Source organism: Platichthys flesus, chromosome 13, assembly GCF_949316205.1.
Source record: "Platichthys flesus chromosome 13, fPlaFle2.1, whole genome shotgun sequence".
Lineage (NCBI taxonomy): Eukaryota > Metazoa > Chordata > Actinopteri > Pleuronectiformes > Pleuronectidae > Platichthys > Platichthys flesus.
The window spans coordinates 17,090,646-17,106,510 of NC_084957.1; the positions used below are offsets into that span (position 1 = coordinate 17,090,646).

The 15,865-nt window shown below is 46.7% G+C and overlaps 1 protein-coding gene across 4 annotated transcripts in view; it reads right to left on the reverse strand.

Annotated features, from left to right (window-relative positions):
- The window catches only part of lmo7a (LIM domain 7a), a 47,496-nt gene that overhangs the window by 12,481 nt on the left and 19,150 nt on the right, over positions 1 to 15,865 (reverse strand). For all 4 annotated transcript variants that reach the window (XM_062403052.1, XM_062403053.1, XM_062403055.1 and 1 more), the window contains exons 5-14: positions 12,632 to 12,662; positions 11,489 to 11,602; positions 10,279 to 10,507; positions 9,324 to 9,573; positions 4,481 to 4,510; positions 3,677 to 3,791; positions 2,715 to 2,854; positions 1,456 to 2,302; positions 771 to 1,076; positions 277 to 391 (exon numbers count right to left, since the gene is read on the reverse strand). In XM_062403052.1, coding sequence (XP_062259036.1) covers positions 277 to 391; positions 771 to 1,076; positions 1,456 to 2,302; positions 2,715 to 2,854; positions 3,677 to 3,791; positions 4,481 to 4,510; positions 9,324 to 9,573; positions 10,279 to 10,507; positions 11,489 to 11,602; positions 12,632 to 12,662 — 2,177 coding nt within the window. The remainder of the gene's footprint in view (positions 1 to 276; positions 392 to 770; positions 1,077 to 1,455; positions 2,303 to 2,714; positions 2,855 to 3,676; positions 3,792 to 4,480; positions 4,511 to 9,323; positions 9,574 to 10,278; positions 10,508 to 11,488; positions 11,603 to 12,631; positions 12,663 to 15,865) is intronic.

Below are 15,865 nucleotides of genomic sequence, written 5' to 3' on the forward strand. Positions count from 1 at the left end.
GATCTGACCCAGATAGATGATGCCCTATTTAAGTCTGGCACTGCCGCTGAAGTGGACTGAAAAACTTGCTGACGACTAACCAGCAGAGCCCAGCTGTAAAGTACAAAAGCTCCCAACGTGAGACACATGAATCTTTGAGCCCAGAGCGAGATGTAACAGTTGTCTGTTTGAAGTTTAACCACTGGGGATGTAGAAGTTTAACGTTGCCCCCGATTGCCTTTGAATAACATTATTCCTACACTATTATAATCCTTTTCTCTGAAGGTCGTCTGTTACCTGGCGCTATGGTCTTGACGCGAGCACCGGTTGAGTCCCAGGCTGCCTGGAAGCCAAAGTCTCTGCTGCTGTTGGGCTTCTGGTTCAGGTTGATCCGCATGTCGCAGTAGTTCTCCTACAAACCAAACACACCGGCACAGGTGAGTGGAGATGAACGACAACACTTCTACAAGCATTAAAAACCTGGGGCTGACTTTCCATCACCCAGGAGAGAGGAGAGAATGTCAGGTTATGTTTCTGTAAATACGCAGCCTTGTATTAATCATTTATTAAAGGCAAATGAACCTGTTGCTATTCTTTAATTTCAACAACACAGCAAATTAAAAAGAAAAGTTTATGATGCATTAGGTTTCACGTAAAATGATTTGAATTCCCTGTCAGGGTGAGTCTTAAATACAATTCATGTTAACAAAGCCGCATTATTTTTTAATGCCTTCAATGCAGGAGAAAAGAAAACAGCTGATCTGTTGTGTCAACAGGAGGTAAGTAAATACCTGGGTGCTTTCTTTGGCTGGAGCAGGACTGACTGGAGCAGGACTGACTGGAGCAGGACTGACTGGAGCTTCTCTCCTGACTGGAGGAGCAGGGACAGATGAGGTGCTCTGAGTCGAGGTGAAACTCTTCGGCACGGTCTTGCCCCATGTCACATCTGCCTCCTCCTCCTCTTCCTCCTCATCTTCACTGCTGTGGGCCGAGCTGGAGTGAGCCTCTTCCTCGGGGGTCATGAACTCGTGATAGCGGCTCGGCACCGACGACTTGTTAGAGGCGTCGCCATTGACGCGCTTGTGAGGGTCGCCCATCTGTCACGGATGAATGCAGAGTTATAATGAATGAGCTGGCTGTAAGAATGTAAAACTTTATTGAACAAGAAATGGCTGATGATTACAAAATGCGCTGATCAGCTCTTTAAACGTGTGTGAAACACTCTATTGCATTTGCTGTAACTGTAATGAATGTGAGAAGGCTGACAAAAGATGCTCTAGTGGTTAGTGTTATAAAAACACTGACCTCATCCATTATTCACACAGTAATCAGATCGTGGGGGAGCACCGATGCACTCAAGACAAATAAAAGGGCACCTGATCACAGAGGCAAACACTGATGCCCTTCCTCTAGATGCCCTTAGTTCAGTGCCACACTGGTAGTTTGTGTTTGGTTGTAAAATCATCTGGTACTTACTGCGAAGACTCGTGGAAGTGAGGTGATGCGGGAGGCCTGGGTCCCGAAGGGCCTCGCCGTGACAACTGAGGTTAGACGTGCGCTATCCGATTTCTGGTAGCTCCTGGGGAGGGAGGCGGAAACATGAGACACCCCGGGAGGTTTGGGTTCCATCGAGCTGGGCTGCGGTTGTTGTTTGTACAGAAAACCAGGGGAGGGGGCCTCCACCTCCGTTTGTACGCGTGACAATGGGCGTCTCGGCTCTGCCACCTTTTGCAGGGCGCTGGACGAGGAGACGACGGTCGTGGGTTTCTCCTCCGTCCTGGTGGCTCTGCTGCGTTCTGAGACGACGGCCGTGGGTTTCTCCTCCGTCCTGGAGGCTCTGCTGCGTTCTGAGACGACGGCCGTGGGTTTCTCCTCCGTCCTGGAGGCTCTGCTGCGTTCTGAGACGACGGCCGTGGGTTTCTCCTCCGTCCTGGTGGTTCTGCTGCGTTCTGAGAAGGCGCTCCTCTTTAAAGGTGCACCTGCAGCAGAGTCTTGGAGAGAGCCCCGGCTGGAGGGAGGGACGCTGGGAGTGATGGTGGTCGTGGTGTCTCTGCCTGCAGGACGGTCCACAACTTCGACTCCCCGTGATCTGGGAGGGGAAGCGGCCCTGCCCGTGGCTCGGGAGGCAGTGGGGGGGTCGTCCTCTTTCAGAGTAGGCTCAGAGGGCTCGAAAGAATTGTAAGGAGTGTCAATAGTGTAGCTCCTGGCGGGGAGGGCTCGGGTACGAGGGGAGGCGACGGGTCTCTCAAACACTTCCTCGTCGTCGTCCAGGTAAGCCAGAGATCCGAGACGACTGCCAAAGCTTTTTTTCCCTGTATTGTCTCTGTGGACCGGACAGAGGAGAAGAAAGGTGATGAGATTAAAAGGGAAAAAAGTGATGCATAGGATTAAAGACGAAGATGGGCACAGGGAGATGAAATGGGGAGGGCAGCGAGAGACGAGGAGGAAAAGCAGCGGGCAGAGGAAGGTGGGGCAGTAAAAGAGGGGCAGGATGGCAGGTTGTGAGCCTTGGTTAAGCTACATTTCCACAATGACACAGAGACTCTCTGTGCTCAAATCTGCAAAACACCTCATTCACACCTTCTCTTAGGTTTACCTCAGCGAAGGATCCACCTCCGAGGGTAGACAGGACGCAAAAGAGGAAGAAACTCAGTGAGCCTTGTTTAGTTAAAAACCAGGATCTATCATCAAGCATTATCAAAACAACCGAACCAGGTGTTCTTATCCCTCCTCACCTCTCCTCTTGCATCTCCTTGAAGGTCTTGGACCTCCTGTTACTGCCGTAGGTAATCTCCTCCACCTTCTCACGCTCCTCTTTCTTCTTCACGATGTCAGAGTTGACGCTCCTGCGTCGGTTCTTCCATTTGCTCAGGTCCTGGAGTAAAAAAGCAAACTCAAGTCACCTGATGCATCATTTCGGTCCGATTCTAAGTTCTAACCCTAACCCTACACCTAGATCTAGATAGAAACAGACCGGCTGCGTTGCATGGCTAACTGCGCAGTGAAGTTGAGAAGGAGGCAGACAGATAAGGAGACAGACATAAAAGGAGAGAGGGTAACATTTGAAGGTGTTCTACTTGTGAGCTCCACAGGCTCCTCCCGGCTCACCTCCCCTGTGCATTAGGGGACTGTGTGACCTAAATGCTGCTTTGAGACTCCATTACTTTGCCGTGACACCAATCGCACTGCTGATACGCCTGGTGGGGCACAGCCACGCATGCACATGTGGATAACCGTATGTTATTCTTCACTCTATCCCTTGTAATGGAGCATTTCTCTATAATATCACAGCCCTGCAGACGTTTTTCCAGGACTAAGCGAATTGTAAACTGATTACCTCGGATCAGAACATCACATCGTCACTTCTTATTAATTCTGTAACTTGTACTGACAGTATTTCTCGCTTTTGACACTGTGATTTGGAAATGAGGACAGTCCGTAGCCATAGGGCAGAGCTGCACCAATCAGCGACTTCCTCCGTGTCTGGCTTCTGTCTCAACCCCTCTCATTTCACCCTGCGGCCGCTTCACTGCGTCACAACACCTGCTCCCCTGGTCGCCACACAGATCCATGCACTCACCTTTCACTTCAACCTTATCTGTGTTGGAAATCACAACTCTTTTTTCATCTTTCTACAAAGTATCCATCTATCTATCTATCTATCTATCTATCTATCTATCTATCAGTTCAAACTCACATCCTGCCACTTGTCATCGGTAACCTTTATCTTCTCGCGCTGCTTCTGCAGCTCTTCGTAGCGAACCTGCCGGAGGATGGCGGAGTCGTCCTGGATATCACTTGTTGATTTGCTCCTGTGTGGAAGAAAAAGGTTAATTCGTTTTAAAGGCCGATCAGCATTTCACGTGTTTCCATGCACCATCTCCTTCAGTTAAGCTGCAGAAAACATTATGAGAATAGAATCCACCTTCCACCTCCCGACCAACCTGTCCTGTAACCAAGCGTTAGTTTTGCAAACACAGCACACGGGTCAACCGCACACAACAGTGGTGAGAGGGTTAGTGGAAACATGTCAGAGCCTTTCCTATCATGCAACGTCAGTCAAAGCTAACCACCCTACGGACAACATCACTCACCTGCATAGATTTACACACATCTCATGTTACGACCAGAGTGTTAGGACCCCTGCTCGGTCACGTCTCTCTCTCTCTCTGGGACACACTGCAGTTTAGGTGGATGGATGACCTAGCGTATTGCTATTGTACGCATCCTCCTATTTCTTTTTGTTTTGTTGCTTTGTTTCTTTGTCAGGAGAGCTTTGTGGAGCTGCACCCTACACCCTCCTCCCCCCGAAAAAACCCTGAACTTGGCCCTGTACCATGCACTACACTTTGCTGTGTGTCAGCGTTTAGAAGCCAGAGAGAGAGAGGAGAGCAGCACAAAAGCACAGGAGGCAGCGGGGGGTATGGGGGTGGGTGTGCGCCTGTAAGAGACCAGGGCAAATGCAAACGTGCCACATTCCTGCGAGCCCGGATCAACTCACCCGTCGATACTCTCTGGCGTCTGGCGCTCTCTAGGAAACCAGACAGAACCACAGACAAACAGAGTCACTTTTCTGCAGAGTGGCCTTGGACTCAGTGGATGGAGAAAGGACTGGTTGAGAGCAGAGGGCCAATGTGTGACTGTTGAACCCTGCTCATCCTCCAGTCTGATAGTGATTGAATATCATTGTATAATAAACATATATTCCTGATCTCTCTCGGCCTCATTCCTCTCCTGTCAACACGACCAGTCGACACAGCTCAGCCGTCCACCATAAGTTCAGCTCTGTGTGTTGATAGGAAGTTTTTCCTCACCCACTGTAAGCAGGTGCTTGCTATCACTGGGAGCTAGTGTCATAACCTAACTCTGTAAAGTGCCTTGAGAAGAAGAATATATATATAAATTTAAATGTGTGTATAACCAGTGGTGGAATGTAACGAAGTGTATATACTTCATCATAGAACTTAAGTGTTTAAATATATTTTTATATATTATTCATGGGTATCCTTTACTGTATAGATTGATTTGCATTACCTTCCACTTCTGTTCTTCTAGATAGATAGAAAATATCTGTACATTCTACTCATGTACATTTTCCATGATATTTATATATTTCAAAGAAATAACATGTATACAGAAAAGCCACCATCGTGACTCAGCAGTAATGATGTAGTTTATTGTTGGATTTGAGAAAAGGCCACACACGGCAAGTACTTTTGCCTTTAGTACTTTAAGGACATTTAAAAGCAGATACTTACTTTTACTTAAGAAAAGTTAACGTGATACTTTTACTTGAGTACGTTTTTTGTTTGTTTATTGTAGTCTCTCCATCGCTGGGTATAACAGTAGTATCCTTACTGTGCGGTATCACTTTTCCGTTCCCTGACTTTTGACTGGAGAGGTGCGTTGACACATATCTTTCTTCCCCAGAAACAATGCTTCCTTTCTGGAGACTCCAACATGATGTCACTGGAACTGTGGTTTTTTACACATGGATGTGAAGTAAATCCAGATGGGCTGGACTGGGGTTAAATGGTTGCTTTGTGAATGCTTGTGTGTGTGTCTGTGCGTGTGCAAACACTGCGGCGCAGATTTGTGTCCGGGTTACTATGGAGTCCGCAAGTTGCACCTTCATTCAAAGCCGTGTGGAATTTCTATAGGTTTTTGTGTCGAGTCCAAGGACAAGGCTACATTTAACTGCGTCCCTTAAAGTCAGAGTCCTCGGGAGGTTATGTCTGGATATTACTCGAGGCTCCTCCACACGCTCATGCTACTGAACTTTCATCCTTACATGTCAGTGTGAAGTTCCCTGTGTGGAGGAAAAACAACTCAGAGCCACGTTCCTGTGGAAGTTATTAGAGTTAAACCAATGGCCAGTTCAATGCAACGCATCACAACTTCCTCAATTCTCTTCTCTTCTTTATTGTTTTCAATCACAGGCAAACTCGGTCCGTCGGGAAAAGCAAACCAAAAAATAAAATGTAGAATTTGAGTTTCTTAACAAAAACTCATCATGAATCAAACAACTTGAATGAGTTTATGCTGGTTGCCCATAAATCACCCTTCAAAATACACAACAGTTGTGGGTTTAAAGTGAAACCTTGACATCCAAAACTTGCACCTACAATATACCATATATTCACTGTGCAGAAAAAACATGTAGTATTTCAGTTTTACTACTGTAGTGAATTTTCACAGCATGTCCTTTGCTGCATTTTCTGATGAAACACACAAAACTGATCCAGTGAATGCAAACATTGCATAGTGGTTTTCAGATACAAGAGTTTAATCTGGTACAACTCTCATCTCTTACAGTGATGGCCTCAAAAACATGCTGTCCACACCAACTCAGCATCAGACAGGATATCTAAAGACTGAAAAGGAAAAAAAATGGAAGACAAAACCTACAAAGTAAATAGAAGCTACAGTTGCATCGACATGTTTCTACAGCTTCAGAGCAGCTAGCCTCTCCACCAAGAGCCTCCTCTTATATCTCAGCCGGCTGGCTTCCCTGATAGCCTGCCACCTCCGCAGGTCACCTTCGCTACAGGAAGACGGCACTGAGGGACTCATCTGATTGGCTGATTGGCTCTGATCAAAACAGGCGCCGAGTTTACGAATCAGCATGTCATCCGTTTTAGGACGAGGCTCCATCTCAACCTGATCCTCTTTATTTGTTGCCGCTTCCTGGGTCAGAGGGCACGGCGGGCAGAGGAGTCTGGCTTTGAGCTTAGGAGGAAGAGCCCACGGCTCCGGGATGGACATGGGGGCATAGTTGTCAGGGGCTCCAGAGAGAGGTCGCTCGGTCTGCTGGGTTTTCTCCTTACGATACACCACATCGTCCTGCTCGATGTCAGGGAAGTCGCTCTCCTCTGTGCCGCCGCGGCCGTGCTGCTGGGTGATGATATTGAGTTGCGGCTCAGATGTGTAGAGACGGCGTTTGTGTGGCAGCTGAGACTTCACCATGGCCAGGTCCATGTTGGACTGGAAGGCCAGGGTCCGCCTGGCAAACATGTCGTCGTTCTCCAGGTCGGGGAACATGCCCTCATAATCAAAAGGGTCTGGCGGCTCCCGGGGGTCGCGGCGCCCCAGGAGAGGCCACCTCTCGCATTTGACCAGCCTGGGACCTGAGGTGGGGTCCACTGGGGGGAACACCAGAGGGGGAGGCTGTAACAGAGGGGGCTGTGTCTCGGGGAGCTGTGGGGGAGTGTGTGGTTGGATGTGAGGACTGCAGGGCGGGCAGGAGGAGAAAAAGGACAGAGAGGTGATGAGTGCATGCTTGTGAACTGGATGAAAGAGCAAGAAAAGGAGGAAAAGATACAATAAGCAGCAAAAGTGGTGGTGGTATTTGATTCAAAAGATATTGACCAAATCCGGATTTTACAATCACACTGCTATGAAATCTGAACCTGATTGCAATTGCTTTAAATCTCCACTAGAATAGGCAGTAATTAAGAGATGATACTGCAAAGAGGCCTTCTATTTAATGATGCATGTTAGGGAAACTGCAGTAGCTCTTCTGTGTATTATATGATTAGTATATTAGGAAGCAGCTCATCAGAAATGCACCCGCTTATATTACTCCAATTAAATCTGAATGCTCTAAAACATTCCTTCATTGTCACAATCGTGCAGCTGTATCGACCTTTTCCCCACAACGAGGGCGGTGTGAGCCGAGGCCTTGTGTGTGTGGGAGTGAGAGGGAGAGGGGCCGCAGGGAGAGGGGGCGGAGGAGAGCCGAGGACCGGTGTCACAGTCCGAATCCTCTGACGAAGAACCCGACTTCTTTGGGCTACAGCAGGGTTGACGAAAGGGGAAGGGGACAGAGGTAGGCAACAGGAAGAGAGGGAAAGAGAGGAGGCGATGGCAGGGAAGGAGAAAGAAAAACAAGAATTGATTGAGCAGACCACATTTCCAATCGGACAGTGTACAGGTGAAACTGGCATGCAAGTAAGGATGGCAGGATTAAGTGTGTCAAGTCGGAAAAGGTAATGCAAGAAGCAGAAAGTAAATTATTTCTGTGAAGTTATACGCCTAGGTGTGCATGTGCAGTATGAGCTGTGTTACAACGCCCTCACACACCTGAAGCCTTGCATCTTCTTATACCAGGGCCTCGTCTGAGAGCCCAGTTTGATCTTCTGTAAGTGAACGTCTTCCTCAGGCGTCCAGAACTTGGGTAAGAACTTGTCATAAGACATGTTACCCACAGGCTCCGGTTTGACCCCCATCTTGCGGCTGTAGAGATCATCCTGGACGGGGTCGGCATAGCCCACATCATCGTCCTCATCCTCCGAGTCGTCGTAAATTTCCCCGAACAGGCTGTCGGTCCTAACGGCTCGGCCGTGGTCCACCCTCACGGAGCTGTGGTGGGGCGGCTGCGGCTCCCCGCCGTCGATGCCGCCACCGCTGCTCGAGGGAGAAGGCCAACCGACACGTGTCAAAATTGTGTTCACTGCACCAGAAGTCACGCAGAGAGGAGCACATTCCACGAGCACTTCAAATGAGATGACGCAAGAAATGGCAAACCAACGCAAGCTCAAAAACCAAACTGTACAGGAGCCAAAAAATGATTTGAGGAAATATGTTGCAGACTCAAATCCCTCCTCCAAGCTGGTAGAATGCAGAAGGAGCAAATGAGGACGTGCTGCGGCTAAAACTCAACACAAGTCAAAAGGAAACCAACAAACCCAAGACTTCAGAGCTGTTAGATGCAGCACACTACGACCAACCACTCATGGTTACAGTTAACCGTGCAAACTGAGGGTGAGAGAAGCAATGATGTCATCACGCAGGCAAATCACAGTCACACCGCGGCTTCGTGTTCTCTGACCTGAGGCAGGCCACATTCTGCTGAGCGGCCACAGTGGGACCCATAGTGACCTTGGGCAAGGAGCCCCTCCCACCTTCAGCTGCCCTCCCTCCTGCCTGGGGACTGATGGGCACGGCGAAGTTGGTGGGGGGAGCTGGGGAGGGGCTATGGAAGCGCCTGCTGGCCAGATCGTCCAGAACCAGATCCGGGTCCGGCCGGTCTACGTCTGACTCACTGCCGCTCTCGTACTCGTACGCCCACTGCAGCTGAGCGTCGGGTGAGGAATGCTGGGACGCTTGACTTTTTCCAAAGCAGTCGGAGGAAATGGTCGTTTCGCGCCAGAGCAAAATTAAAAACAACGCCGTTGACCATTTGGAGACAGCACAAACACAGAGAGTGACAGGAAGATGGAGACAAAAACAGCCACGATGTAAAATGGAACCCATCACTTTCTGTTACGATGCTTTTAAGAGGGAAACAGAGTTAAAGATTATAAACGGCACCTGCCAACACTTTACTGTTGTGTGTGTTGTACCTGGTGAGTTTGCCGTCGTCATCCGTGTATATGGGGCTGGCCCAGCTGCGTCTGTTGTCATCGTTGCGCTCTGCCCGTTTCTTCCTCAGAGGAGCGGGCACGTAACCCGAAGATTTGTCCTTACTGGGCAGAAACTGGTTGAACTGGGTGGCGGTCTTTGGCGTGATGACGACTGACCGGCGGTAACTGAGGCCGTCCTTGTTCTCAGCCATCCTGAAGCCGAAGTCGGCCTCGGTGTCACTGCAACAACCTGGAGCACGGAAGAGGACGCAGGAGCGAGGGACAAACATGGGGAAGAAGACAGGTTATGATTGCGAGGCAGAGAAGGAGAAGGCAGATGTCTGTTGGAGGTGAGGAGTCATAGCGAAGAGGACAAACAAGGTGGGAACAGGGGAAAGATTGAGGGGAGTGTGCTGTGTGTTCTGGCATGACTTGGAAGGAGTAACAGAGGGGTGCAGGGTGGGGAGCGGAGGCCTCCTCATTTACAAGCTGGTGTGGACGACTGTGGAATGTCTCACTGCTCTCTCTTTACGAAGAGGCGGTGGGACTGCTCCCCTCCGTTCACCGACGAGAACTTCACTCTCTTACAGGGAACTGTAAGTCTGTCATGAAACCAGACAGGCCTCAGTGTTGTTATCCATCTCCTTCTGAACCTGGGTGAATTTTTACTGAAAATATCCCCTGTCAAAAACGCACCACTAGAGGGCGATGTGCATTTGTTTTCACAAATGGGAGTCAACACGCTGGCTCTGGTGGAGCATATCTACCCTGTTCAAATATTTGAAGTTCAAGACAGACGAACTGGATCTCAAATATTGACGCGCAAACACAATTTGAGAAAAAGGCAGAATTCTTTGATGAGAATCTACTGAGGCAAAAACAATGCTGCGTCTTCCTAAATGCCATAAATACAAGTGTTTGTTTGTGACTGCAAATGACAACACATACTTCTTACCCTCGCTGCTGCCTTTAAGGGTGATGTCGGAGGAGATGCTGTGAGGTCGGGATCCCAAGGAGTCCAAACTGTCCAGGGAGTCGTCTCTCCTGTGTCCGCCGCCGCTGCCTCCTCCTCCTCTTCCTCCTTCTCTCAGTTGGTAGAGCTCCTCTCGCTCGGAGTACCAGCTATCTCCAAAACCACTGTCTCGGACGCTGCTGCCTTTCTGACTGGACGACTCCTGCAGAGCCTTTCACACACACACAAGCACACAGTCAGATAATGGCGTGCCAATTACAATATTTAGCTCTGCGGTGTGTTGTGTGCATGGGAGCTCTCCCAGTTAGAGTGTGAACTCTGAGCTGTCTCCTCTTCTCATTCGTGCCGACTCAGCTACTGTAAATATATATTTCCATCCGGTCTATACGGGGGGAAAAAGCATGCTGCTATTTGAATAGAATAACCTCATTGTTTTCTATTCAACAACCTGAGCCATGATCCATGCACCCTTGATGACTGTGTTTACTGCATGAGAAGAATGTCATTGCACACAAACGCCATAAACACTTGCCCAGCACGGCTATAAACAAGCAAAAACTTGTCAGCCACATTAAAAGAAAATGATTTTCAGATCTTTAATCCACCGAAGCCTCCCAGACAATACAAATCCACAAACTAAACCCAGCCTGAGCCTGTGCCACTGAACTCGGATTACCACGGCTAGATGTACGAGGCGTACAGTAACTGAAAAACTCCTGTAGTGATCCGAATGACGGGGGCCTCGCACGCCACCCGCCGATAAATCTATGAGAACGCAAAGTGTCAAATTCAACACTGGCATGAGCCGTGGTAGGGTGAGGAAACGTGCTTCCTCGGGGAAAGAACATGGTAACATTTCAAATGAACTGTGCACTGCGCTGTAAACAAGATTAGAATAGCTGAGTCGAGGGATCGGGTCATTTGTGACTTAACCTAACTTTGGTTTCCCCTCGTGGCCTATCACGCTCATTCCTCCGCGGCATAGTCCACATACCGGGGAGGATATGGAAATGTACTGTGCACTGGTTGTAAAAGAGGATTTCATTCATGCTCTTCCTGGTTTCAAGGTGGAAAATTAAGCTTTTTGTTTCATGACAGCAGGGATAAGCCAGCTCAAAGTGCACAGTGCGTGTACCTTGTACTAATAATAATCAAAGTGTTTTTATTGATTTTCATATTCTAGTGCGTTTACCTTGTACAGCGCTGTGCCCAATAATCCCTCGAACGCCTTGAAGTTCAGGTGAGGTCCATCGTAGACTCTGTCGCACTGAGCTCTTCTGCCGAGCCAGAAAATGGTGATCAACACCTGGAGAGAGGAAATCAGACATGTAAGCGAAAATCCAGTTCTTATCAGACACAATCGGATTATAGTGATACCTTTCTGCCCTCACTGGTGGATGTTGTGTGCGGTGCTAAAGCAGGTGATTGTTATGAGCTGGGGTCACATCACCCTCTAGTTTCTAGGCTCATCCAGAAAACTCTGCCCTGCTGCTGTTTGTGTGTGTATTATTCGGCCGGACGGGGACATGCAACGCACTACGTCAATTCTGCTGGTCCCCCATCACACATGAAACCATTCAGACCGACATGTCAGCTCTTTGGGTTGATGCCACGCAAGTTCAAAGTAAGAGATCAGCGACAAGGCTGTGATGACAGACGCAGTGTTTCCCGCTCGGGCTGAGCAAATAAACAACATCAATAATTATCGCAAGAGTTTAAAACTACAAGTGTCACTCAGAAGCAAATATTAAATAAGAAAGTTACATTTATCGAGAGAATTATAGATATCTACTGATATGAAAATGTTTATCTCGATATAATTGAATTGTCCAGCCCTATTCCCAGCAGAGACGTCACTTGCAAATGATACTTGAAATACATTCTATGGCTAATATCACCAGATGGGAAAAATACCACAGAGAATACGAAAACAAAACATTTCACCCAGATGAAAACAGATCAAATGTTTTTGTCTTTTAAAAAAATAAAATAGTTTTTTCTTAATTTGTTTGTTTTTAAATCTTTGTTTTATTAAACCCTTATCACTAATTTAACCTATTTAGAAAAAAACTGCCCAATAAGTTTGTGCAATAAAGTATCCAATATTTTGATGGTTCACTGAAAGTTTTGTGACATCTAAAAGTTAATGTAAGTGCACGACTGTACATGTGATGAATTTGATCATTATAGAGGCACAACATGTGGTAGGGACAAATAAACTGTTGAATACGACGGCCACTGGAAAGAAATGATGTTCAAGGATTCAAACAGGTCCACAACTCAAACATCTGGAAAGGAGACAAACAGAAGACATGCTTGATATTTGCTCACTCACATTTTTCAGCCTCCGGTTGGTCTCTTGATCCCTGCGAGAGACAGAGCAGAAACGAGAGGTGTATGTGTATGAGAGGAAATGACAATAAAAAGGGTGGTGGTGGGGGGGGGGGGGGATCCTGTGTGTTAGAGGCATTGAAAGAGCTGGAAAGTGGAAGCACAATCCAGACGACTGTCGGCCCTTCACTCACTCTCACAAAACAGAAACAACAGCAGAGGGCAACAACAACTACACTCTTCTGTTGAAAAAAAAATAAAAAAGGTGGGATTGGACGACAACTGTGTGCATCATTTTCTACCAATCGCCAAATCAAGCAATTGCAGGAACCTTTAGTCTTTCAAGTCTAGGGTCATAAAAGTAGCCCCGAACAGATGATAAAAGTAATGACTGAAAATACGACATTTTGAAAAAACAAACAAGGCTCCACTGTCGGAGAACCAGAGCTTTGAGCAGGGACGCAGGGACGCAGGGTCCCACAGACCTTCAGTCATATTTCTGGGGTGTGACAGTCAGCAAATCACTTTCCAAGGAACATGTCTGCTCACTCTTGCTCCTGCGAAACCAAACAACGGCCCCAGTCTCAACCTGCGGGCCTGATATTACCTCTCTGCTGTGTGCACACTGAGAACCTGTCACCTAGGTTGACTAGGTGGTGTCTATTTAACGAGGACTATAAACAGTGATAAACAGCTACAGCGCATTAAGTCACCACAGCTGTGACAGTGAGGAGGATATATATTCTGCCTCACATCCTTCCTGCTCTCATGTTGTAATGGATTATTCTACTCTTGAACACTTGATTTCTTCCAGGCCAGTCACCTCAGGCGGAGCCGCCGGAGATCCTGCTGAGAGTGTGATGCATGTAGGTGCGCCTTATATGACCGCCTGTCAATCAAATGGGTTCATGTCGGATGCTTCAGGTGAAGGAAACAAGCAAGGGTTCATAATAGAACAATTAAATCTTAAGCTGACTCCTGAGATTTTGACCCTGAGTTGAAATGAGTTAACTTAATATAAGACATAATAAATATGACTGCCTGTCGGGTTTAGGTGTGGTCAAATGATACATAGATTCCATCAACCATTAATTAAAATGGATGTAGCACAACTCTGTTTTCTTCTTCCCAATCCCAGCTATCATCTCCCTATCCCACAGCTCTATCTCATGACCCAACTGGAAGAATCCTACATTACTAACATGTTGCATCAGTGTTACACAATGTAATTATGGAATACACTCACAGGGGCCATTTTTTAGGTTCTCTCACTTTAATACTTATATAGTAAACCTGTAGTTACTGATTATTTTATGGTATTTATTAACCAAACACTGATATTCCTTATTGATAGTAAACTTTTTATCATACGCAGTAAACAAATACACAAGTTACCTAGCAACGCTATCATAACTTTGACAAAGGTATTTTTCACCTTTGTTCTTGGTCCCTTAATGATAAATACTGCACTGTCTTTAACAGCTAGCTGCTAACTGCATCTGTCTGTGGTTTGGTGCTGAGCTGGTGGTGCACAGTGATATTTCAGACTTTTATGATTCACTGAAAACAGCTGCCGGCTTGAACCAAATTCATGCATATGAGAACAGTGAGCGTGAACCATGCATTACATCTTTGTAAAGCTGAGGGGACGGACACTTCTCTGTAGGTTCATCACCACAAGAGAAATCTTCTACACCATCAAAATGTGTTTTTGCTACAATGTTCTTATTAAAATAGTGTTTTTAGCTGTTTGTTGACACTGTTTGATTTGAATGCAGAATCTTTACTTGTTATACAGTATTTTTTACATTACCCTGTCGGTTCTGAGCACTTCTTACACTATGACACGATTTAACTGGATGGGAAGCAACTCAACTTTCTCACCAGCATGCGTCATCTCACACCAGGGGTTTCCAACATTCTTATTCCCCAGCGGTGAAAAACTAAAATGGGCGTTTACCAATTTGGAATATTACAAAGTTAAGGACTCAATAAAAGCAGCAGCAGGACAAAAAAATGCCGTCTCTTGTGTGGCTTGGAACACGGTTATGACTTTTTAAGATTATAGCAGTGGCAGCCAGGTCCAGAAAATAAGCTGAGCTGCAGTGTACCAAAACTACCACCACATCTCTCTTAATAGTCATTTATGGTTCAGGGTAATAGCTGAAGACAGGAGAAAATAAAAAGGGCTATTTTCAGGCCTTAAGGGCCTCGGGACATTACTGTAGTCTGTTGGAATCAGCTGAGCACTCACATGACTGAGCACGAAACCTCACCAGACAAGCTCTTTACAGAGAGTACAGGTTAGGAATAACTTCTCTGAAGTAGTAATATAAAAAATTAATCACTTTGATATTTCAACTGTCTGAACTATGCTGAGCAGATGCTCGTCTGACATTTGGGAATACCACAGCTCACTTGAGTTAACAAGAATGATGTCAAATAGATAGAACCAAAAATCTGCAACTGACATTAAGTAAGGGGAACAGTGTAGTTCACAGTCCTCATAATGGCTGAGCCCTGAGACAATGTGGTGCAGTAGGTATCCAGAGTTCTGACAGGGAAACCCTCCGGCTTGACAAATGAACGGGACGTCCACAAGACATTTATCTCAGGATTTATCCTCGACCTCTGACATTCACATCTTCACACTCTCCCAGAGGTCAAAGGTTGAGAGACGAGAAATCCATCTCCCGACAGCGACTCTTCATTTGACCTCCAGTAGAAATCCAAAAGATCCGCAGATACACAAGTGCAAGTCAACAACTGGAAGTCAACATTTGCCGGTACACCACCATCAACCACGCAATGTCAAACGCGTGGAAAATGTCAGACAACAAGCTATTGAGAAATGATCAAACTTACTTTTACACTGTTACAAACATATCATAACAAGATTGCTTTTCTAACATAACAGGCTTGTCATCACTTGACACCATTTTGCCAAACTTGAAATATTAGATCTCTCAGTGAAACTGCTTGTTCTGCCAACGCAAACCAGGGACGAAGAGAAAGATAAGAAACACAAGCCACCATTCAAATGTTAGACAAACAACTTGTCAATCACTTTCCTTTGCCGCCACAGAGCCCAATATGATAAGATCTACACCAAGATAATATATCTACAGGAAAGAAGCGAGACGACATAATGTGACAGAGTCCATGAATTTCCACTAAAAACGACGCGTCAACAACAGACAAAGATCTGAGCCTGTGAGCGTGATCTGAATCATACCTC